The sequence below is a fragment of the Bos taurus genome, chromosome 21, assembly GCF_002263795.3.
Source record: "Bos taurus isolate L1 Dominette 01449 registration number 42190680 breed Hereford chromosome 21, ARS-UCD2.0, whole genome shotgun sequence".
NCBI lineage: Eukaryota > Metazoa > Chordata > Mammalia > Artiodactyla > Bovidae > Bos > Bos taurus.
In genome coordinates, this window is record NC_037348.1 from 40,174,766 (window position 1) to 40,201,047 (window position 26,282).

Sequence of the window (26,282 nt, forward strand, 5' to 3'; positions counted from 1 at the left end):
TAAAGCTCAATGTTCTCACCCAACATGTTAACATTCACATAAACACTACCACAAACTACAAGAACCAGAATTATTCCTGAGAAGTCATTTATTACCTTCAAGGCAGGATTACCTAAGACATTTTAAAACCTTACATGATTTTGGGGAAAAGAAACTGGCTGTTATTTTGTGGCCGAGTCTGTACTACACACTCAGGCAAAGATGAGATTCACACAGCCACATGTGTCCTTGGCACTGAATAACAATAAACTGCAGATTTATAGTGTCAAAATGAAAACTAACAGCATTTAAGATACAATAGCAATTTAAGATTTTAACAACATTATCAAAGCGTCCTCTTGTCATTTATGACATCTTAAAATCAACTGGAGAAGGCAATGGTACCCCACTCCAGTACTCTTGCCTGGAAAATCCCATGGATGGAGGAGCCTGGAAGGCTGCAGTCCATGGGGTCACTGAGGATCAGACACGACTGAGCGACTTCACTTTCACTTTTCATTTCCATGCATTGGAGAAGGAAATGGCAACCCACTCCAGTGTTCTTGCCTGGAGAATCCCAGGGACAGGGGAGCCTGGTGGGCTGCCGTCTATGGGGTCACACAGAGTTGGACATGACTGAAGCGACTTAGCAGCAGCAGCAGCAAAATCAACTAGCAACACAACCAGACATTCTCATGATTCCCTTTTCTTACAGTTCCAAATAGAATCAGTCATTTTCAATGTGGCCTCTATTTCTAAATGAAAAAGTGAAGTTTAAAAATCATGAGACGGGGTGCATGCATGTGGTAACTGATGTAATGGAGACTGAACTGTATTCTATGTTTCTGAGAGTTTACACATATACATTTATACCTGCTTTTCCCTGTTATGCAGCAAAATTAAGAGCTAAGACAAAAAAAGAAGACTGGGTTACTATCTTATGACTTTGTAAATGCTTATTGAAATATTTATCCATTCTTCAAAGTGTGAAAAAAAGCTTTACTGATATATAAGAGATTGTAAAACAAACATAAAAATAAGATCCTATAAGGCCATTGACCTGTAATATAAATTTATATTTATAATATTTATCTATATATCATTGGTTACATAAATGTTTAACAACCATTATTTCTGGAATCCTGCCAATCATCGTTTCTAATAATATAAAAGCAAATAAAATGCTCCTAAGGGTTTTCAGAATCAGTGATACATTTTGATTAATAATTCACATTCAGTTACCATTTTAAGAAAGTTACTAGTTGTAATTTCCATTTTTATGTGAAATTTTATTTGAAGGTATAATGCCCAAAATCCACATTACCATATTTTTTTTGTTTGATGCATCAAGCTATGGAGTAGGCAAAAATTCAGAAGTTAGTAATTTTAAAAGAAATAGAGGATGGTTTTACAAATCGCATTGATCTAAATTAAACTAGCTTGGACTTTAAGATAATTTCAATAGGAAAGCAGACTTACAATTCAAAGGGTAATGCTGACTTAAATAACTAGTTTTTATGGAAGAATCTGCCTGCAATGCATAAGCCCTGGGTTTGATCCCTGGGTTGGGAAGATCTCCTGGAAGAGGGCATGGCAACCCACTCCAGTATTCTTACCTGGAGAAGCCCATGGACAGAGGAGCCTGGCGGGCTACAGTCCACATGGTCGCAACGAGTGAGACACGACGGAGCGACTAAGCACAGTACATGGATGTTGTGCATTATTATACAAAGTAAAGAGATATGGTATCATTATATTTCTTCATTAACTTACTTCATTTTAATATTTTTTATGTACTTGTATATTTGTATAAAGTGAAGTGAAAGTGTTAGTTGCTCAACACTGTCTGACTCTTTGTAACCCCATGGACTGTAGCCCGCCAGGCTCCTCCATCCATGGAATTCTCCAGGCAAGAATATGGGAGTGGGTAGACATTCCCTTCTTCTGGGGATCTTCCCGACCCAGGGATCAAACCTGGAACTCCTGCATTATGGGCAGATTCTTTACTGTCTGAGCCACCAAGGAAGTATATTTGTATACTTAATCATTATGAGTACATTACTTTACACTTGTAAGTAAGATCTTTAATTATGGTAGAGAAAATTCTCGCTTACCTATCAACACTAGTGAAGTTTTGATTAGGCTTACTAGTTTAACTAAATGGTGTTTAAATTAATCTCCACTGTTACTTGCTGTTCCAGTATTTGGGGAACCTGGACAATCTGCAGAATGAGTGTTGTGGTTTTTTTTCTCCCTGGGAATAGAGAGGAAAGTTGAAATGTTTTGGAAAGGAAGAAGTAAACAGCAACATTTTGTTTCATTCTGCTTCATTATTATGTGTAGAGCAATGACTGGCTTAAAACTCTGAACAGATATAGCATTCTCTTCTCTATAATTACAGTAAGCACATACCAGAGGATGCACTTCTAAAAATTTACATGTTTACATTAGCCATTGGTCTTATGTATTGTTCTTTTCCTGAGTGGAGGAGTTTGGATCAAATTGTAGGTGTGAAACTTTTTTGAGAGCTGACATCGCTGTATGACATGGTATTTGTATGGACTGACATCAATGATCTGATCTGGCAAATTGCAGATGATGAAAAGTATAAAGGTCTCTCTTATTCTCATTGTAAGAAGGATCACGGTCATGAATGGGAGAGAATATGAGAACAGAAAAATGATGAGAGCTGAATTTTAAAGCCAAGATTAGATATTAAAGATTCAAGAGATTACAATGTTTTCAAGACTGTGGTTTCCTGACGTGTCTGTAACATCCACATGTTAACAGTGTTTCGTGTGAAACGACTGCCAAAGTTAAAAGTGCAGGCACTGAACATCTACTTATGGAGACAATGCATCTTGCTTTTCTAGACACAGAATCTGGTTTTTAACCTGGTATATTAAATAATGACTCAGCAAGTTTGGAACCCTCCCAGGAAATGACTGCTTAGATTACATTATGGAAACTCCAACTGCCAGCACATCTTTAAACATTCAACAGGACTCTGAAACAATTTCCCAACAAGGTATATTCCACTTCGCAGTTCAAAATGAATTCTCTTTATTAATAAATCTAAAAAACAGAGGGGGAAAACTGCCTTTACTTGTGGTTTCTTGTCATTTACATAAAAATTAAAAATAAGATTTCCTGAGAGATAAAAGTCACTTTATAAAAAACAGCATTCAAATGAAACTTTATCCAGTATTAAAATATAGACCCATAATGGCAACTGAATTTGGAGTGACATAAATTCCTACTGACTTAAAGAGAAATGGAAAAGTTAATACTTTTGTGTATACTTTGAAGTGTCTTTCTGGATTTATCATTTTCAGGACTCCTTTTGGTCTTAATCATTAACACAATGGGGCTTCCCTGGTGGCTCAGACAGTAATAAATTCACCTGCAATGCAGGAGACCCAGGTTCAACTACAGGGTCAGGAAGATCCCTTGGAGAAGGGAATGACTACCCACTCTAGTATTCTTGCCTGGAAAATTCCATGGACAGAGGAGCCTGGTGGGCTACAGTCCACGGGGTCACAAAGAGTCGGACACAACTGAGTGAGTAACACTTTCACATTTGCACTTTTCACTACACAGTAAGCTCCTAAGGGAAGGACAGTGTCTTAATCACATTTGTCTTCTGCTAGTAGAAAGAAGAACCTGGTACAATGTAAGTAATAAGCAATGCTTGAACAATAATGAATGTTTTCAAGAAATAAATGTATGCAAATAATGGATGAGACATTTCAATAGAGATGTTCAAAATATAGACTGTTAACACAAGCATTTAAAAACAAATTAGGATTACATGCACTGTAACACTGACATAGTACTACATGCACTGGTAACACCAACACACTTGCTCTACAGAATTTCAGTTTTGAGAAAGGACAGTTGACTAAGCAATGTTTTTCACTGGAACTGTTCTCTGTACTTGTCTGCCTGCTCCTCATCCCTACTTACCATATACAACATGTATACAATATCTATCACAACCCTTCTGCTCTAAAAAGAGGACAGGTAGAAAGCTCAAATATGTACCTGTAGGCTGTTAATATTAATGGGTGCAGGAATGCAACAGAGAATGTTGGAGCTTATGGAAAACTGGAGAGGACAGGTTCAGTTTAAAAGGGATGGCTGTGGCTCAAATACTTCTAATGGCTGCCATGTGACTGAAAAAGCCTTATGTTTTCAGCTTTTTTAGTTTTACAAAAGCAGCAGAAAATCTAGGCACTTTATGAAATAACTCTATTTCTAAATATCAGCGACTCTGAAAACAATTCTGAAACATTCAGTCAACAGAACTGGGGAATAAATCTGGTCATGGGGAGGAGTTTGAGACCTCAGGATTAGATAAAGACATAAAATACTTTCTATAACTTTTGTATGTACCAGATTCTTTTCATGGCACTTTATTTCAACTCATTTCAATCTCATGATCACCAGGTTTTTTAAAGATAAGGAAACTGAACCATAGAAAGATTACATCATCTGCCCAAGATCATACAGCCTGTAAAATGCAGAACCATGAACTCAGGTAGTCTTGTTCCGGGCTTGCTTCCTCTTTTCTTAGTCTCTCCCAGCTCTCATATCCCCTGATTTTATACTAATATAAAAATAGAAAATATTTTCTTCCCTTCATTTAAGTCACGAAAGAAGAGTTCACGGAAATGAGAATAACAAAGCAATAGTACGTTCTACATGCCAAGTGCACCGTGAAAATATTGTGAACCATTTAACCTTAAACCACAGAAGAGATTTTCAAGCAGTCTGCCTGTGCTCAGAGGATAGCATCAAACATGTGTTCCAGAACATTATGGCTAGCAGAATATATAGCTTCTATTGTTTAAGAATCCCTCAGTTGCCTGCCTACTTTCCTATCCAGCTGCTGTTACGCTTAAAAGATACAAGAACCACTGTGTGACACCAAGCCAAGCAAACATTAACCTTTTTTTACTGAAGTGTTAAGACCTAGCCTTTCTGATTATCAAAGAACTGGGCAGATTAGTGCCTTATAACAATTTGCCCCTACTGCTATCAAGATGGATCTACCTAATTTAACAAGTATTTCCTAGGACAAATTCTACCCAAAGGCTCAAGTCAGATGCTATAGGACATATAAAGATTAATCAGTAACAATCTCTGTGCCCAATAAGCTTACTACCTAACAGAATTCTGGACACAACATAACTGTTGTTATTGACTTGTGCCCTTTCCTTCTTTAGGTTCTGCCTTACTCTTCAGATTCCAGGTCATATATCACCTTCTCCAAAAGGCCTCCAGACTACCTCATTTCCTGCCCACATTCCTTCCACACTCTTTTACTCTCTGGCACATCATACTTTCTCATCCAGGGCAATTACTGCAGCCTACAACGTGTCTTACTTACCTGTTTATTAGGTAAACAAAACCATCTCCCTTCAGTAGAATATAAGTTCCAGGAGAATGGGAACTTGACAATTTTGTTCATCACTGTATCATCAACTTCTGGAAAACTGCCTCACACAGAGTAAGTGCCCATATGCATCCAGGTGCAAAGAAAAAATAAACCATTTCCGTGGTGGAGATGAAGGGGTCATTCAGAAAAGGAGTTTCCTGAGGAAGAGGTACTGGGTATGGACCCTGGAGTGAGTCTTGCCATGCAATGGCTATGTTAACTAGTATTAGCAGCCAAAATTCTGTTTAGGACAATTCAGTCCTCCCAGCGTTTGGACTGACTGGAGATTTCTTTTATATACTCTGAAGCCTGTTTATCCCACTTGGAAATGATTATCTGACCTCACCCATCATCACTACTAGTGAAACAGGACAGTGAATGCTTAGTCTCAGGCTATTTTATGAAGGGAAAAGAAACGATTGACGTCTTTCCACAACACTTAGATGAGTATTTCATCTCAAAAATGGGGAATCTGGGATTTTCCAGAGCAGTTCCTGGGCAACAGGCAAGTCTCAACACCCCTGTAAAATGGAGTTCACATATGAACACTCTGGTGTGATGCCCTGTAATTCCCTGAGTGGAGGGTACGGTGTTTGGTGAATTTTAAATTGTTTGGTGCTATTCTGTTACAATTTTGACTCTATAGGCCTGGAACTACCTGCCAAGTGTGCAGATAAATGAGTTTGGCTACTCAGTTGGATACCCTAAATATACGGCATAAATAAAATCTAATCAACACCTTTTCAAAACATTGAAAAGGACTGCTACAGGGCAGAAAAAAAGTGTACCCCCTGCTCAGAGGTGATGGATGCTGTTTCACAGTAGAGAATCCACTTTTAATGTTTGAAGCAATTTGTGAAAGCTTTCACACTAATAAAATATATAATCTCTTAAAAATACAAGGTGATCTGGATTTGCTGAGTGCTAAAGCAGTCTTGGAAGTTACATTAACTTTTATATTGCCTCACTCTTTTTAAGTAAACAGAAATGAAGGATAAAGGAATCTAACTATTTTCTTAAGCAATCCACCCTTTCCAGGGAAAGCACTAGACCTGTTGGAGAGTTGTTACAAATTGCATGCACTGTTCTTCCAAAATGTCAGTTACTTACAGCCTGTAAATCTGTGGGTTCTTGGAGTAAAGGGGAAACATAAGACCACCTCTCCATAAGGATAAACTTGAGGGCAGTGTAACCTTAACGTCACATGCTATACATTCACAAAATAAAAATGGAGCATTTCCACGGTGGAAGAAAATAACTTTGCATGTCAACAAGTGGAGGGCTTTGACTGTCAGATTTCATCTACATATAGAATGTGAACTGGAAGGTAAGCAGATCATGTGGAAAATCCAAGAATAGCGATTTTAGGGATACATATTCTCATAGTGGGCTTCCGTGGTGGCTCAGAATGTCAAGAATCTGCCTGCAATGCAGGAGAAAGTGAAAGTGAAGTCGCTCAGTCGTGTCTACTTCTTTTCGACCCCATGGACTGTAGCCTACGAGGCTCCTCCATCCATGGAATTTTCCAGGCAAGAATACTGGAGTGGGTTGTCATTTTCTTCTCCAGGGGATCTTCCCCACCCAGGGATCGAACCCAGGTCTCCCGCATTGCGTTGCAAGCAAATGCTTTTACCATCGGAGCCACCAGGGAAGTGCAGGAGACTCGGGTTCAATCCCTGGGTAGGAAAGATCCCCTAGAGAAGGGTATTTGACCCTGATTGAATTGACAGTGGGCCTGGCCTCAGCTTATGAGTTCATGGGAAAGCTGAATGAAACAATCTGGAAAGATGCTTTCCTATCGATTACTGCCTTGGACACACCAAGGAGAAGCTGGAAAAAGCATGACGTAAACAGTGCAAAGCTGCAAATTTGCCTCTCCCTTCAAAAATGGCCCACAAGGATAACTCCACAGTAGTTTATAGAATCTTAGCCTGTAACAATCAATGATGAATATATAGCATGTGTGTATATGTACGTGCACATGTGCTTTTGCAAGAATCAAAGAGTAGATTTTAATGCAACTTAAAACAGAGAAAGAAAAGTATGAGACTTTTTTCTTTACCTACCAAAAGAAGAAGAAGAAAAAAAAGAAGAAGCTGACTTTTAAAAGTACAGGAAAGAATTAACTCAGTGAAATTATGTCAGTGTACACAGCTACAGAGAAACAGACACTTCCAAAAACTGGGCTATTTGGTGAAAAGTCCATTTGTTCATAACTTCTGGACTCTGTTGCATCTTGTATCTCACTATATTTATTACCAAAATTGCAATATGCTTATTACTCTTCTTGAGAAGGGAGTGATGACTTCATCTCACCGGACAGAACCAATCTAATGGTTAGAACCAGGTCTTGTGGATCAAATAAAATGATGTATCTAAATATTTGTGAACACACTGATAAAACATTTTAGAAACTGAATTATTTCTAAAGTTTCTAGAAGTTTAATTTATAGTACCAATTTCAATCATCCACTCTCTTCACTCCTCATTTCTTCTATACAAACCTTTATTTTTTTCCTGGGTCAGAACATTTATGAGGATACAGAAACTCTCCAAGTAAAAACGAGCAACCCTCTTTCATAGTACTCCTCTAGGAGCGCTGTGGTCACAACGATGACTATGGCAGGCTGGATGTGACACTAGACGGGCACAGCCAGCCACTGAGCAAACGCTTGTCCCTGGGAACGGGGTGGGTGTATCTTAAAGCAGAGAACAATGCTTTGGGTCTTAAGGCACGGCTGTGGAGGAGCATTAAAGAGGCCAAAGTATCTTTGCGATATGACTGCACGAGTCTTCACTAAAGATTCATTTGTGTAAAAGATCAGCCGGTACATGTGGACAAGGGGCATATGATGTCCCCTCCTCAGCGGAGTTCATGAAGGACTCTCCAGCTGTGTTCACATTCAGAATTACACAGCTGGAAGTCTATGTGTAGAGTACGAAATAATAACGTGCGTATGATAAGCTAGACACATTGGATGAAACCAGGCAACAGCTGATTAACAGCACAGCAAAGTAGGCCTCACACTCTTAATTTTACTGACCAGCTCCTTCCTGACAAACCTATCACTACACATACTCTTCTGACTCTCAGGAGAAGGGCTGCTTGAAGAATTCTTGGATGTCTTTTCCTCACTGGAAGTATACACTGGAGAACTAGTTTACACAATCATCAAAAGAAATCTCGAAATATCTGGCTAATGTACTAATGTAGACGTCATGGCACATATTGAAATGGAAAAACGACTTATTCATTCAGATTAATCACCAGGATTCCTGGAACTCCAGAATACAAGCATAACAAGAAAAGTCTCTACCTCTAGATAGACTTTTGCTACTTTGGAAACTATCCTGGAAAATATTTGGCCAGAAATTTCACCATAGTTACATTCAGGATTAGAAATAACTTTCCCCCCATTATTTGCTCATTTGAAAGGAATCTATCTTGACTATTATAAGGCATATCAGGATCATATCCAATTACAGGTAGATAATGTAATACTGGTATGCTTTTTTTTTAATTTATTAATGAACAGAAACAGTAACTGAATGAGTCATTTTGTGGGGAGAGTTTTTAGGAAGTATGCAGCAAAGAGTTCCTTGGTACAATTCTTGTCTTAATTAAATGGGAGTCAGTAAACTTTATAAAAAAATAATAGCAGTTTACAGCAAATTATTATTTAGAAAATATGTACCCTCTCATAAAAAGTTAAACTGAATATTTTCCAAATTTTATAAAAAAAAGTGAAATGTAAACAGTCAGACACAGGAAAAGCTTCTTAAATAAGCAATTTATATTCTAACAATATCTGTGCAGTCTGAATGTTAAGAATTACCAAAAAGACTTGTCTAAAAGCATTTAATTTCACACACACATACACAATTCTAGAGCCTCTTAACTTCAAAGCTGTAATAGTAAATGTTTCCTTAAAGACATTTTAAAACATTTAAAATAACTTCAGCAAAGTTCTTAAATTTTTAAAAAATTCCATAAGGCCTACCTAACTTTAAAACAAACAATCAAGCCATGACTGTATCCTGTGATTACAAAGGACACCTGTGCTTTAAATTCTGTTCCGTTTTCTAACTTGACTTCAGCTCACTCATGTAAAGAGAAAACTATTCTTCTGAATCATTTGAAAAGAATATAATATTTAATCTGCCTACAATGATTTATTTTCAATAGTACTCCACTTACAGTTAGATAAGGAGTGAAAATATGTTTTCTCTGTTTTAAAATATCAGTATGGGGAAAAGCCATCAAAAACACATGTAAAATTGAAGATATACTTCCACCATTGATTAACAGACAGAACAGTACGTATTCTAAACAACAACCAACAAGCAACTCAATAGAGAAAGAGACAGGGAATTCACCATGGGTAAAATACAAATGGCCAATAAATATATGAAAAGCTGTTTCTCTTCTCTAGTAAAGAAATGATATTTATTAATAGAAATTATTTTACCTATCCAATTAGTGGATAATTGGATAATTTAAAAATACTGATAAAATTGACTGTTGGGAAGAGTATAAGGAAACAGACTCTCATACACTGTAGTCAGTGAAGTTATAAATTTAAACTTTTACAACGTTTTGAAGAACTAGTTGGCCACAAAATGCATATATTCTTTAGCCTACTTGGATTCTAAGGATATAACCTTCTGGAGTCATTCAACAAATACTTACTGATAAACCTATAATTAAATCTGTAATAAGTTTACAAATGTGCAAAAAATACAGACAAGAACACCTATTTCAGTATTGTTTTTTAAAGAGGAACCAATCTAATCGATAGAGATTAATTAATATGCATCATTGCAATATAATACCAGGAGCTTCTACAAAAACTTTTTGTTTGCATTTTGTTTCCCTCGGGAGCTAATCCATGAAGGCCTAGTTGCCTGTAAGCTATACAACTTGCATAGAAAAGCCAACTACTCTTCAGTCTTCTTTTACACAATCTGCTCTGAGTTTAGTGCAGGAGGGTGAAGTGGAAAATGCTTCCTATCCTTGTTTGGCTTTATTCCCAAAGGATAATTTGAAGGGAAAAATACTACTCCACATTTAAAATTATGTCTGGAAGGCACTGTAAATTACAAAATTTAAATTTATAAGAATATCATTGACCTAGCATTTACTCTGGACTTTTCTAAGTAGGGCACATTTTGAACTAGGTTGATTTTTCAAACATGGGAATTTACTATTATTGAAGAAGATCTCTTCATTTTACATCTTATGAATCAAGGTATCTTGACTTCTCAATTTTATTTAACCCAGAACATGTTCTGGTTGTGTTTTCATTAGCGTCCTTTGTTAGAGTTACCTTAACAAGACCATTTTAGAATGGACACTGATAACGGTATTTGACATTTATAGTCTCATGAAGGAAAATAATAATATGTCAACCCTCAATTCACCAGAAGTACAGAAAAGAAAAATGAAACATTAACAAGTCAACTGGTCAAAACAAGTTATCACAATAAGAGCACTGCTGTGTATCCTGCTTTAACACTTGACTTCTCCCCAGTGTTTAGGTCGTTAATTGCCTAAGATGGATAAAAAGTCAATTTTTGAGGGGGTATTTCTTAAAACCTTTGTGAAAGAAACAGAGCTTCTTTTCCATATATAATTTCTTCTTGGATTGAGACGTTAATACATACAGTTGCATACCATCCTTTTTAAATAGACTGTGATTAGACTATAAATTAAATAGACTGTGATGATACATTAAGAAAAAGCTCCTTTCCTAAAAAATTATAGTCATTTTCAGACAGTGGCTGCTCTGTGCCTTACTGTGCCAACCAAAACTGGTGGTTATCAGGACCATGACCTCACTTGGCATGGTTCTGTGGCCCCGGCACCAGCACACAGCTCTAATATGTGCATTTCAGTAAATGCGCTACCAGTGTTCCGTTCTTTTTTGTGTTCTATACTCTTCTCAGCTGGTCTGCTCAGTTTCGTAGAAAAGACAACAATGTTATGGAATCAAGGAATCTAAGGGCAAAATTTAATCTAACGAACCATCTATTGGTCTAAAGCCTGCACTGCTCTTTGTCTTACCGAAGACTGTGAAAATTTGAACAATAACATCAGGAAAAGAAAACAACCACCAACACCACCTGTGGGCTTTCTGCAGTTCAACAGGTTGGATTCTGAGCTAAAATTCCGACCTGAGTATCACAGAATCAAAACAGATAACTGTCTGATGTTAATTTAGTATTATAATGCTGGTTTACAAAAAGATAGTGAAGCACATTTCTAAGTAGAGATAGTACCTACCTCAAAGCCAGGACTCACAGGAGACTGAAACATGAAGTTGTAAAAAGCAAAAAGCAGACAACGGTGCAGAATAAAGGAAGGAAAAAGATAAGAGAACCATGTTATTAGAATAAAGCAAAGCATGTTGCTCAACAATATTATTAGCAAATAATAGATCTGTTTTCAACAAAAAGCAAAATGTGATACTCATCAGTCTTTGTGGAACAGAAACATCTGGGTTAGAAATTACTTTTTAATATTTAAATGGGAGTGGAGACTTTAAGATGGCAAAAACAGAGTTTATAGTTTTGCGCTGGTAGAGGTGAAAAAAATATCTACATATCAGTGTCAGTGATGAGAGACAGTTCATTCACCTTGTTGAAAATGAATCAGAGACAGAACGAAGCATTTTGACCTTTAAGTGAAAGATGAGATCTTCTTCACTGTAATTCATCCTCTCAATGGGAAAAGAAAGGAAAAGGTCATCCAAGTAATCAAACGTGACACAGTTGTTATCTGCCTTCAGGCAAGAATAAGCTGATGAATAATCAGTATCAGTCAGTGCTGTACAAACCTGGGAAGTCCAATACAGGCTTAGAGTTTTAATGAGAGAAATATGTCTGTGGTGTATTCTTTGCTCATTTTAGAGTCCTTGATGCATAGCATTGCTTTCCTGTCTGATTTCATCCAAGTTTGAAATATACTTGAAATATACTTTGAAATATACTTTCAAAAGTTGAAAGGTTATTAAAAAAATTTTAAGAGGAGGAATATCCATGAAAAAAACATTTTAGTTAAGTAAACAAGTATCTGATAATTTATGCTGAATACACTTTTTTTCATCTCTGTTTCCTCAAGCTTTGGGGGTCACCTCTATTTGATAACTAGAAATCAAATCTAAACTAAAAATAGTTGACTTTCTTAAACAAAAAATGCACGACTGTGTTTTGAAATCACTAATATTTCTGGTATGGAATAAATCATTACACTTTGAGAAAAATCCCAGTATTTCTTCTCTCAATCCCTAAGTATTCTAAGCAATCTACTGCTAAACCATTTTGTCAGAGACTTTGGAAAGTGATGTATATTCACACTGAGGTTCTGCTAAGATTAACTGTTACTCAGTAATACCTGTGTTAGATTACTGGATTAACATGAAGCATGAGCACAACTCAGGGACAACAACGGCTCATTTGGCCAGATCCAAACATGATTTTCGGAGAAGGCAATGGCACCCTACTCCAGTACTCTTGCCTGGAAAATCCCATGGATGGAGGAGCCTGGTAGGCTGCAGTCCATGGGGTCGCTAAGAGTCAGACACGACTGAGCGACTTCACTTTCACTTTTCACTTTCATGCATTGGAGAAGGAAATGGCAACCCACTCCAGTGTTCTTGCCTGGAGAATCCCAGGGACAGCAGAGCCTGGTGGGCTGCCCTCTATGGGGTCGCACAGAGTTGGACATGAATGAAGTGACACAGCAGCAGCAAACATGATTTTGGAGGAGAAATTATATAACTGTTTCAATGTACTTTTATGGAACATTTTTACACAGAGGCAAAACTTTCTCTTTGAGAGAAGCCAATCAAATTTCCTCAATTTCTAAAATAAGATATGATCCTTGTCATCAACATATTTCATATCCAAAGCACAGGATATTCTTCCAGTGTAGCTCTGAATGTCTTTATGCTGGGCTATCATCAGAATTCAACTCTAGCTTACTGCTGGTTCAGTGCTCGGTACTTGAAGATGGACTAGGCAACATGCATTGACTTACTCCTTTAAGTTGCCATGTCTAAAAGAGTATTTTTTCCCATTAGGTTATTTCCGGGGTTTGTGAGAAAAGGGGATTCCATATTTGAGTAAGTTTAGGAGCACTGATTTCATTATCGTAGGACTTCTGTGAACCATAACTATGCTCAATGAATACTCTGAATGCCAGTACTTGGATGGACAAAAAAGCATTTCCTAATCTTACCTGACTAGGACAATGAGTTTTTGGATAGTATTTTATAGCACCATTATCTTAAAGAAAAAAATTTGGGGAATCACACACCTCTGTATTTCTCCCTTGCTATCAAATTAGAATCACCAGAAATGTCCATAGGTCACCAAGAAAAAGAGAACCACCTGTTCTTTCTGAAGGTGGTTGGAATATTTTACTAGAGCTTTGTTTTTATTTTTGTTTCCTCCTTGAAGGCAGATCATATGAATAACAGTTTTATATCTGTGGTGAAGACTACTATAGAAAATGTTTACTATGTAAATGAATACTATATATATTAGGATGTTGTGGCATATTACTTTCATTTACCAGAGAATTTATGATTTTTGTGACTGAACAATGCAATTTCTATAACTTTAACTTGATTGACAGGAGTCTCAGAGTTAAATTTAATTATTAATTATTCTGATACAACATTTCATTCTTTTCTCACATGACTTGGGATGAAGAATCGTAGTGACTTTGTAACTTTCTATTAGGATACGTACTCACTATTGTCATTTAAAAATATCTTTACTGAGGTACAATTTTTATGGCATAAAGTACAGAAAATTCTAGGTGTACCTCTTGATGAACATAAAAGCACGGACCTCTCCGCAGATCAAGATACAGAATATTTCCAGCATCCAGAATGGTTCTCTCCTGATTCCTTTTAGTCTTTATTGATCAGAACTTCAGACACTGGATTCATAACCATATAAACTTTGTGTCCATTTTTTCCCCAAATATTATTTTGTGAGATTCATTTATGGTGCTGAAGGAATCAACAGTTCCTCAATTCTATTGCTGTATTGCTATATACTACTATCCCATTGTATGACTCTACCATTATTTACGTGTTTCTAGCTTTTAGCTCTGATCAATAAAAATGCTAAAAACATGCTTGTAACAGTAGGATTCACATTGACACCACTCCCCTGCCCCACAAGATGAAATCGTTAGGTATCCATGTAAAAAATATGAATAAGATTTATAAGAGGAAAAATACAAAACTTTGATGAGTGACATCATAGAGCTAAATAATAGAGATATCCCACATTCACATTTAGGAAGACTCAATACTGTCAATTCCTCAGTTATTCTCAACTTCACCAATAAATTCAATGCAATCCCAATAAAAATTGCAGCAAATTATTTTATGGATATTAAGAAAGTGATTCTACATTTTATCTGGAGAGGCAAAAGACGGAGTATAGCCAATGCCACACTGAAAAGAACAACAAAGTTAAAGGACCGATACTATTCAACTTCAAGAGTTACTATAAAGTTATAATAATCAATACAGTGTGGTGTAAGAATGAAAAGTAGATCAATGAATCAGAATAGTGAGTCCCCAAACAGGTTCCCATAAATACAGTCAATTCACCTTTGACAAAGGATCAAAGGCAATAAAATGGAGAAAAGATGGTCTCTTCAATAAATGGTACTGGTGACTCACATATAAACAAACGAATTTAGACACAAACATTACATAATTAAATTAATTAACTTAAATTAAGAAGTGAATTAATTTGTCTATGCCCATTCCACCCGGACTGTGTCCGGCCTTGTCTGATCTCACAAGCTAAGCAGGGTTGGGCCTGGTTAGTACTTGGATATGAGAAGTGAATTAATTTAAGTCATTTTAATTCTACATGAATCACAGACCTAAATGTAAAACACAACACTATAAAAATCACAGAAGACAGCAAGATAGTATAAAAGAAAACCTAGGTAACCCTGGATATGGTGATGCCTTCTAAAATACATAACCAAAGAGACAATACATGAAAGATAAGCCCGACTTCATTAAAATGAAAAACTTCTGCTCTGCAGAAGACAATGTCAAGAGAATCAGAAGACAAGTCACAGACTAGGATAAAACGTTTGTGCAATATTAGCAAAAAACACATCTAATAAAGACTGTTATCCAAAATATACAAAGGACTCTTGAAATTCTACAATAAGAAAACAACCCAATTTAAAACTGGGCCAAAGACCTTAATAAACACTTTACCAAAGAAGATATACAGATGGCAAGTAAGCATATGAAAAAAGTTTCATATTATAATATGTCATCAAGAAAATGCCAGTTAAAACAACAAGAAACCACTACAACACACCTCTCAGAATGTGAAATCCAGAGCAACGACACAAAATGCTGGCAAAGATGTACAGCAATAGGATTCTCATTCATTGCTGGTGGGAATGCAAAATGGTGCAACTAGCTAGAAGACTGGCAGTTTCTGATAAAACTTACCATATGATCCGGCAAATACGCTCTGTGATACTTACCTAGAAGAGCTGAAAAGTTATGTTTACACAAAAACCTATGCACGATGCTTATAGTATCCTTACTCATAACTGCCAACATGTCGAAGCAACCAAGATGTCCTTTGTTAGGTGAATGGATAAATTGGGACAACTCTGGACAGCACAACAATGGAATAATAACTTATTCCACATTAAAATTAAGTGAGCTGTCAAGACATGAAAAGACACAGAAGATACTTAAATATGTCCTACTAAGTGAAAGAAGCCAAAGTGGAAAGGGTACGTACTGTATGATTTCAACTATATGATGTTTTAAAAAAGCCAAAACCACAAAGACAGTGAAAAAAAAAATCATTAATTGTAGGGGTTAGGTGGAGGGGATGAAGGAAGAATAGATAGAGCTAAGAGGACTTTTTAGGGCAGTGAAAATATTCTATATGATACCATGATGATGAGTAAATGTCATTATACATTTGTCCAGATCCACAGAATGTATAACACCATGAATGAACTAAAGCAAACCGTGGCCTTTGTGTGATTATGATGTATCAATGTATGTTCATCAGTATTAGCACAAGTACCACTCTGTTGAGTGATGGTGATAATGTGTGGGAGCTTTGCATGTATGGGGGCTATGATAAAACGTGGGGGTATATGGGAACTCTTTATGCCTTCCTTTTGATTTTGCCATGAACCTAAAGCTGCTTTAAAAAGTGAAGTCTAAAAAGATTTTTAAATGCTTGCATATATCTTTCCATGTATGTCTATACACATTTCCGGTAAATATATACCTGGGAGTAAAACTGCTGAGTCACATGATATGTATATATTCAGCTTTAGAAGATAATTGCCAACCAGAATGCCAAAGTTGTTAAACGAAATTATATCTCCATTAGTAGTGTATGTGAGTTCCAGTTGTTCAATATCTTCAACAATGCTTGTTACTATCAGTTGTTTTCTCCCAATGTTAGGTACTCCGTGCTGTGCTTAGACAGTTGTGTCTGACTCTTTGCAATCCCTTGGATTGTAGACCGCCAGGTTCCTCTGTTCATGGGGATTCTCCAGGCGAGAATACTGGAGAGGGCTGCTGTACCCTCCTTCAGGGGATCTTTTCAACCCAGGGACTGAGCCCAGGTCTCCCGCATTGCAGGCGGATTCTTTACAGATTCTTTACCATCTGAGCCACCAGGGAAGCCCATGAATACTGGAGTGGGTAGCCTATCCCTTCTCCAGGGGATCTTCCCAATTCAGGAATCAAACCAGTGTCTCCTGCATTGCAGGTAGATTCTTTACCAGCTGAGCTACCAGAGAACCCCTGGTGTAGAGATATTTTACTGTAGATTAACTTTAGACTGTTTGACAACGAATGATGCAAAATATATTTTCAATGCTTATCAGCTGTCTTCTTTTGTAAAGTGCTGTTCAAGTACTTTGCTTATATCTTAAATAAGGTTGTCTGTCTTCTGAAGTTTCACAGATGGTCTTCATACATTTGGATATGAGTCTTTTATAAGATATATATATACACACACATATTATATATATTGAAAACGTCTTCTTTTATGATTTGCTTTTCCAAGTTTTTAATGGTATATTTCACTGAAAACAATTTGTTACTTTTAATGGTGCCTTTATCAGTTTTTTCCCTTTGTCTGTGTTTGAGTCCTATTTTTAAAAGTTTCTCATGACTCAAATTCTTGTAGATATTCTTCTATGTTATTTCCTAGAAGCTTCTAATCTGCCTAGAAGTTATTTTCATGTGGTATAAGGTAAGGTCACGATTCATATTTCCCACATATATATACAGAAATACTTGTTGGAAAAAATCTTTTTCTCACAGCAGAGGTATAATTGTCAAAACTTAGTTGGTCTGTACATGCACATAGCTTCTGGACTCCTCCTGTTCTGGTTCATTGGTTTATTAATATTTTTCTGCTCCTGTGTAATACCACATTGTCTTTATACTTAATCTTGTGTAACACCACATTGTTTTAACTATGACTTAATGCTGGTATGTCTGGGAATTCTCCAGCTTTGTTCTACATCAGGGGTTCTCAAACTCCACACTACTGACATTCTGAGCCAGGTACTTCTTAGCTGGGGGGGGCTGTCTGGTGCATTGGTCCCTCAAATCCTAACAGTCTTGGTTGTTCTTGGGTACCTTTAAATGTTGTTTTATTATGTTCTGTTATACTTTATTCAGCTTTTATAATTGTCCCTTATAGGAGAGTTGATTGATACAAGCTTTTTCATAGCTAGGAGCAAAACTTCTGGAGTAAATTATTAACTTTTTGCCTAAGTCTAAGCCTTGCGTAACATGATTTCAAATAAATGACTTTCTTTAACTTTTCCGTAATACCACACAAACATCTGTAACTTTTTAAAAAATGATGTGTAAGTCACAAATAAACTAATTGGATCATTTAAGCTGGAGTCAAGATTGCTAGGAAAAATATCAATAACCTCAGATAGGCAAATGACACCACCCTTATGGCAGAAAGAAAAGAAGAACTAAAGAGCCTCTTGATGAAAGTGAAAGAGGAGAGTGAAAAAGTTGGTTTAAAACTCAACATGCAGAAAACTAAGATCCGGTCCCATCACTTCATGGCAAATAGATGGGGAAACAATAGAAACCGTGAGAGACTATTTTGGGAGGCTCCAAAATCACTGCAGATGGTGACTGAGCCATAAAATTCAAAGACTTTTGCTCCTTGGAAGAAAAGCTATGACCAACCTAGACAGCATATTAAAAAGCACATTAGTTTGTCAACAAAGGTCCGTCTAGTCCAGGCTATGGTTTTTCCTGTGGTTATGTATGGACGTGAGAGTTGGACTGTGAAGAAAGCTGAGTACCAAAGAACTGACGCTTTTGAACAGTGGTATTGGAGAAGACTCTTGAGAATCCCTTGGACTGCAAGGAGATCCAACCAGTCCTTCCTAAAGGAAATCAGTCCTGAATATTCATTGGAAGTACTGATACTCAAGCTGAAATTCCAATACTTTGGCCACCTGATGCAAAGAGCTGACTCATCTGAAAAGACCCTGATGCTGGGAAAGATTGAAGGCAGGAGGAAAAGGGGACAGCAGAGGACAGGTGGTTGGATGGCATCACCAACGCAATGCACATGAGTTTGAGTAGGCTCCAGGAGTTGGTGATGGACAGGGAAGCCTGGCGTGCTGCAGTCCATGGGGTTGCAAAGAGTCGGACATGACTGAGCGACTGAACTGACTGAATCTTGACTTCCCTTCTGCAACTGTCTAAAAGTTTATAAAACTGATTTAGTCTTAATAAGTTTACTTATACATAATGAAAAACATATTAGTGTGCCCTCTTAAGTACCTACTGAGTTTTTCTTGTTTCCTTCTAACACAAGTGATGATGTACAAAAAGATATACACTCTTGCAGGGATATTAAGCCATTAATTATCTACATTTTGGATTTTCTTAAAAATGGACTACATCATAGCTAGAAAAATGGATACAGTTTACTGTCAAAGTTGATGACAACGCTGAAGAAGCTGAGGTTGAACAGTTCTATGAAGACCTACAAGACCTTTTAGAACTAACACCCAAAAAAGATGTCCTTTTCATTATAGGGGACTGGAATGCAAAAATAGGAAGTCAAGCAACACCTGGAGTATCAGGCAAATTTGGCCTTGGAATACAGAATGAAGCAGGGCAAAGACTAATAGAGTTTTGCCAAGAAAATGCACTGGTCATAACAAACACCCTCTTCCAACAACACAAGAGAAGACTCTACACATGGACATCACCAGATAGTCAACACCGAAATCAGACTGATTATGTTCTTTGCAACCAAAGATGGAGAAGCTCTATACAGTCAACAAAAACAAGACTGGGAGCTGACTGTGGCTCAGATCACGAACTCCTTATTGCCAGATTCAGACTTAAATTGAAGAAAGTAGGGAAAACCACTAGACCATTTGGGTATGACCTAAATCAAATCCCTTAAGATTATACAGTGGAAGTAAGAAATAGATTTAAGGGCCTAGATCTGATAGATAAGAGTGCCTGATGAACTATGGACGGAGGTTTGTGACATTGTACAGGAGACAGGGATTAAGATCATCCCCATGGAAAAGAAATACAAAAAAGTAAAATGGCTGTCTGGGGAGGCCTTACAAATAGCTGTGAAAAGAAGAGAAGCGAAAAGCAAAGGAGAAAAGGAAAGATACAAGCATCTGAATGCAGAGTTCCAAAGAATAGCAAGAAGAGATAAGAAAGCCTTCCTCGGCAATCAATGCAAAGAAATAGAGGAAAACAACAGAATGGGAAAGACTAGAGATCTCTTCAAGAAGATTAGAGATACCAAGGGAACATTTCATGAAAAGGTGGGCTCGATAAAGGACAGAAATGGTATGGACCTAACAGAAGCAGAAGATATTAAGAAGAGGTGGCAAGAATACACAGAATAACTGTACAAAAAAGATCTTCATGACCAAGATAATCACGATGATGTGATCACTGACCTAGAGACAGATATCCTAGAATATGAAGTCAAGTGGGCCTTAGAAAGCATTACTATGAACAAAGCTAGTGGAGGTGATGGAATTCCAGTTGAGCTATTTCAAATCCTGAAAGATGATGCTGTGAAAGTGCTGCACTCAATATGCCAGCAAATTTGGACAACTCAGCAGTGGCCACAGGACTGGAAAAGGTCAGTTTTCATTCTGATCCCAAAGAAAGGCAATGCCAAAGAATGCTCAAACTACCGCACAATTGCACTCATCTCACATGCTAGTAAAGTAACGCTCAAAATTCTCCAAGCCAGGCTTCAGCAATACGTGAACCGTGAACTTCCGGATGTTCAAGCTGGTTTTAGAAAAGGCAGAGGAACCAGAGATCAAATTGCCAACATCCGCTGGATCATGGAAAAAGCCAAGAGAGTTCCAGAAAAACATCTATTTCTGCTTTATTGACTATGCCAAAGCCTTTGACTGTGTGGATCACAATAAACTATGGAAAATTCTGAAAGAGATGGGAATACCAGACCACCTGACCTGCCTCTTGAGAAATCTGTATGCAGGTCAGGAAGCAACAGTTACAACTGGACATGGAACAACAGACTGGTTCCAAATAGGAAAAGGAGCACGTCAAGGCTGTATATTGTCACCCTGCTTATTTCACTTATATGCAGAGTACATCATGAGAAACGCTGGGCTGGAAGAAGCACAAGCTGGAATCAAGATAGGTGGGAGAAATATCAATAACCTGATATATGCAGATGATACCACCCTTATGGCAGAAAGTGAAGAGGAACTAAAAAGCCTCTTGATGAAAGTGAAAGTGGAGAGTGAAAAAGTTGTCTTAAAACTCAACATTCAGAAAACGAAGATCATGGCATCCAGTCACATCACTTCATGGGAAACAGATGGGGAAACAGTGGAAACAGTGTCAGACTTTTATTTTTGGGGGCTCCAAAATCACTGCAGATGGTGACTGCAGCCATAAAATTAAAAGACGCTTGCTCCTTGGAAGGAAAGTTATGAACAACCTAGACAGCATATTAAAAAGCAGAAGACATTACTTTGCCAACAAAGGTCCATCTAGTCAAGGCTATGGTTTTTCCTTTTTTTTTTTTTTCAGAAGGAAAAACGCAGCATTTACACTTTATTTGTGACATAAGGAAGCCGTATTTACACAGTACATTCATATTTTTAAATATGTTACACAGCTCTCCTAGAAAACCACTCCATCACAGAACAGCAGCATGTAGCTTGGGTTCCTACTTTAAAATATTAAATCAAATAGAAATACTCTTTAATTTCATAGCCCATCACAGAGGGAGACTCTGAGGGAGGTGGGAGTGATGGGCGGGTGATGGTGAGCACACCCCCATGTGAGGGCACAGGAGACTGGAGGCTGGGGACGCACTCCCGCCCCGTGACCTCCGAGGCCAAGGACGAAGCACCCCTTCCCGCCGTGCCCTTGGGGCGGCTCTGAGGGTGCAGCACCAGGAGCTATGCAGGGCTGGCGCCCTGGACCAGGCTGGTCACCTTCTCTCCCGCGGGCTCCTCCGAGCCCTCACGCTCCCTGTTTCAGTCCTTCACGCCCTCGGGGAGTGAGGTGTCCTCGTCCAAGCTGCCGGTGCCTTCCACAAACTCCTCGTATATAGAATTCTCCGCAAATGGCCTGGATCCCAGAAGTTCCACCATGTGGTTCTTGTCTAACACTTCTTTTTCTAACAACAGCAGAGCAACCTTCTCCACATCAGCTTTCTTCTCTGTGAGGAGGGCTACTGTCCTCTTGTAAGCATCGTTGATAAGGATTCGTACTTCATCATCTATGAGTCTGGCAGTAGCCTCGCTGTAAGGCTTCTCTAACACCACATCCCCCTGACGTGGGAGGTCAAAGGAGATCTGCCCGACCTTCTCGTTCATGCCAAACTGAACAATCTGGGAGTAGGCACTCTGGGTCCCTTTGCGCAAAAGTCGTCCTGGGCGCTGGTAGTGATCCTGCCAAAGAAGATCTCCTCGGCCACACGGCCGCCCAGGGTCATGCACATGCGGTTTAGGAGCTGCTGCCGGGTGAAGAGGTACTGCTCCCGGGGCAGGTACTGAGCGTAGCCCAGCCCTTTGCCTCATGGGATGATGGACACCTTCAAGAGGGGGTCTGCGTGCTCCAGGTACCAATTGGCAACTGCGTGGCCTGCCTCGTGGTATGCCACTGTCTTCTTCTCCTCGGGCTGTAGGACCTGCGTTTTCTTCTCTAAGCTGCCAATCACTCGTTCAATTGCTTGTTCAAAGTGTTTCTGGTTTATGGAATCTGAAAGGTGTCTCACGGCGATCAAAGCAGCTCCGTTGCACACGTTGGCAACATCGGCTCCTGAAAACCCCGGGGTCAATGATGCGATTTCCTCGCCAGCTTCTCCTTTTCCAGGACGCTATCCAGCTTCAGAGGTTGGGGGTGAACTTTGAAAATAGAAGCTCTTCCCTTAATGTCCAGCGGTCCTTGAGAAACAAAGAAGATCTGCCTGTCGAAGCGGGCCGGCCTCACCAGAGCTGGGTCTACGATATCCGGTCGGTTGCTGCCCGCGAAGATGACCACATTGGTGGTTGTGTTGAATCCATCCATCTCCACAAGCAGCTGGTTGAGCGTGTTCTCCTGCTCACTCTGCCCGCCGAAGTTGCCCCTGCCTCTCTTCCTTCCCACCGCATCTATTTCATCGATGAAGAGGATGCAAGGGGCGTTCTTCCGAGCAAGGGTGAATAAGTCACGGACTCTAGCTGGACCCACACCAACAAACATCTCCAAGAACTCAGACCTGTGGTCATGTATGGATGTGAGAGTTGGACTGTGAAGAAGGCTGAGCACCAAAGAATTGATGCTTTTGAACTGTGGTGTTGGAGAAGACTCTTGAGAGTTCCTTGGACTGCAAGGAGATCCAACCAGTCCATTCTGAAGGAGATCAGCCCTGGGATTTCTTTGGAAGGAATGATGCTAAAGCTGAAACTCCAGTACTTTGGCCACCTCATGCGAAGAGTTGACTCATTGGAAAAGACCCTGATTCTGGGAGGGATTGGGGGCAGGAGGAGAAGGGGACGACAGAGGATGAGATGGCTGGATGGCATCACTGACTTGATGGATGTGAGTCTGAGTGAACTCTGGGAGTTGGTGATGGACAGGGAGGCCTGGCGTGCTGCGATTCATGGGGTCGCAAAGAGTCGGACACGACTGAGCGACTGAACTGAACTGAAGATCTATATTGTTATACTTTTCTTTCTATTTTAGCAGCACTATAGAAATCCAAGTTCAACATAATTGCCAGAAATGGGTAAATTAATAGGATTAGCAATATTTTAATTTGTATGTGAAGTGATGATTTTTAAGGTAAAAACAAGGAATCTATTGTGGAAGAGAAAGTCATTTTCTTACATTTGGGACAAAATCCATACTGACGGCAGACATGCAGCACGGGTGGTCTAGTGGCATTAGTTAGCGACGCCACCTTTATACAGGCCGTTACTCTTTTCAGAAGTGGGAAATATTCTTTACTGTATATGGGACTAAAATATTCTAAATCATTACCATAATATTATCTTTGTCTAGGCATTCACAGAGAAGGCAATGGCACCCCACTCCAGTACTCTTGCCTGGAAAATCCCATGGACGGAGGAGCCTGGTGGGCTGCAGTCCATGGGGTTGCTAAGAGTCGGGCACGACTGAGCGAGTTCACTTTCACTTTTCACTTTCATGCATTGGAGGAGGAAATGGCAACCCACTCCAGTGTTCTTGCCTGGAGAATCCCAGGGACGGGGGAGCCTGGTGGGCTGCCGTCTATGGGGTCGCACGGAGTCGGACACGACTGAAGCGACTTAGCAGCAGCAGCAGCAGCAGGCATTCACTATAACTTTTAAACTATAGTTACTGGTCTTAGGTGTTTTGTCCAGAGATGAAAAGAGACATATTTGCTGTACTCCGAGTAAGCAAAGAGAGACACACAGGCACCCGTCAGGGACACAAAGGGCTATGATGATGTAAAACACACATTTGAGAGCCGGTATGTCACACACACTATTCCCACAGGCATTTTTCATTTAAAGATTACCTGAAAAGCATTTTACACAAGGTTATGAAAGTTTATGTAATACTTTTCAAAGTATCTTGTGGCCCCAAATTTTCCCACCTCATAAATATCTTATTAGATCAAACTTTTATAAGCATTCTTGGCAAATATAGTTGAAAATCTCATTTTTAAAATGCATTTTTCAAACATATTTTTAAGCATTTATGATAAAATTTTCATTCAGTAATAAATCACTAATGAATTTGACACCTGGTGTACAATATAGTTTATAATCAAGTAATTTGAACAATTAAATAATTAAGTAATTTGATTAAATAAAGCAATTAAAGCAATTAAATGATCTGGGTGAAAAACACAAAAACCTGCTTAAAGACTTTGGTAATCTAAATTAAATTTGTATATAAATTATACATATGCAAGCATATAATAATTTAATTCATATTTATAAACTCTAAATGATATATATATGATCTTTGGATGTATATATACACATATATATGTGCATATATGTATATATTATTAAAAACTGAGATAGCTTTAAAAGAAAAATATTCAGCATTAATTATCTAGATTCTAGTCTATTCTAATGATGAATAACTTTAGAGTTTAACCTTATGAAATGTTAACTAATTTTTAAAAATCTTTTCCTGGTAAAACTCAAAACAATACAAACCAATTTACAATTCTGTTTCTTAAACTTGTTTAAAAGCGTCTATCCTGAAGCAAGAATAACCGCTAACTTGTAAAATCAATACTTAGAAAAATTCAAATGAAATCAAGAAACTTCAGAGTTGGAAAGATAATATGAGAATTATTTGAAAAAGTAAATAGAATTTGACTTAAGCACCTTTCAGTAAGAGTATCACTAATTCTAATACAACTTTCTAGAATAAATATATAATCACACACATGTATTCTGAATAGTCACCAGAATATAATATATAGTACTAGCTACTGATGGGATTTACTGCCTGCCTTACCCTAACAGGTTCACTTCATGAAAATACAAGAAACTCCCCCCAAAAAAGTCATAGTAACAGAGTATGGACTTTTCCTATTTATCGAAATAAGCATTCATTTGACTTAGATAATCTAGTTTATGCTATAACAAAATTTAAGTGATATAAAGATCACAATAAAATAGTTTCCAAACAATAAATTAATTAATATGACCTTTGTAGAGATGGTTTCAAAATGCATTACCCCTCTCCACTCCATGGATTATATTTAACCTAAATGTTTCATAATTTTTATTTTTTCTCTTTAATTGATACACTAATTAGATTATAAAATGTTTTTTTGTAATATCTACTGTCAGAGCAAGTAAACGTAGGATTTCTAAGCTCACACCGTTAGCTTATTTCAGAAAAAAAAGTTCTTATTTTAAACGTTGCACATGATTATCACAATTTTTGCTTTGCTTTGAGTGTCTGGAAAATCAAAATTTAACTTTCTTAAAGAAAATATTTAAGTCATATCCACAGATATTTATGGGAATATTTAAAGTACTACGTGCTGTTTTTCTCATGACATTTGTCAATCAGTGTGACTGTGACAATACATCGGCACATATGCCATTAATGCCAAACAAGTAAATACCTTCATCTTTTCAGAGAAAATTGCAAATTTTCTCCCACAATAAACAGTCAGCTATACTACAAAGTACTCTAATAATCTTCAGTAAAGAACATCTTTTATCTCTGGTTTCCAAATTTTGACAAACTATGTTTTGCAACATTCACACATTAGCTTGTGCTGCTCTGGCTCCATGACCATGATGAAACCTCACAGATTT

At 38.0% G+C, this 26,282-nt stretch overlaps 1 protein-coding gene and 1 pseudogene across 2 annotated transcripts in view; both read right to left on the reverse strand.

The window, feature by feature from the left end:
* The window catches only part of PRKD1 (protein kinase D1), a 347,146-nt gene that overhangs the window by 60,983 nt on the left and 259,881 nt on the right, over positions 1-26,282 (reverse strand). Inside the window, exon 5 of one of the 2 annotated variants that reach the window (XM_024982052.2) lies at positions 11,703-11,726. The exons of the other annotated variant lie outside the window; for it this stretch is intronic. Coding sequence (XP_024837820.1) covers positions 11,703-11,726 — 24 coding nt within the window. The remainder of the gene's footprint in view (positions 1-11,702; positions 11,727-26,282) is intronic. 2 annotated transcript variants of the gene reach the window in all.
* On the reverse strand, positions 11,734-26,263 carry LOC101905493 (AFG3-like protein 2; annotated as a pseudogene).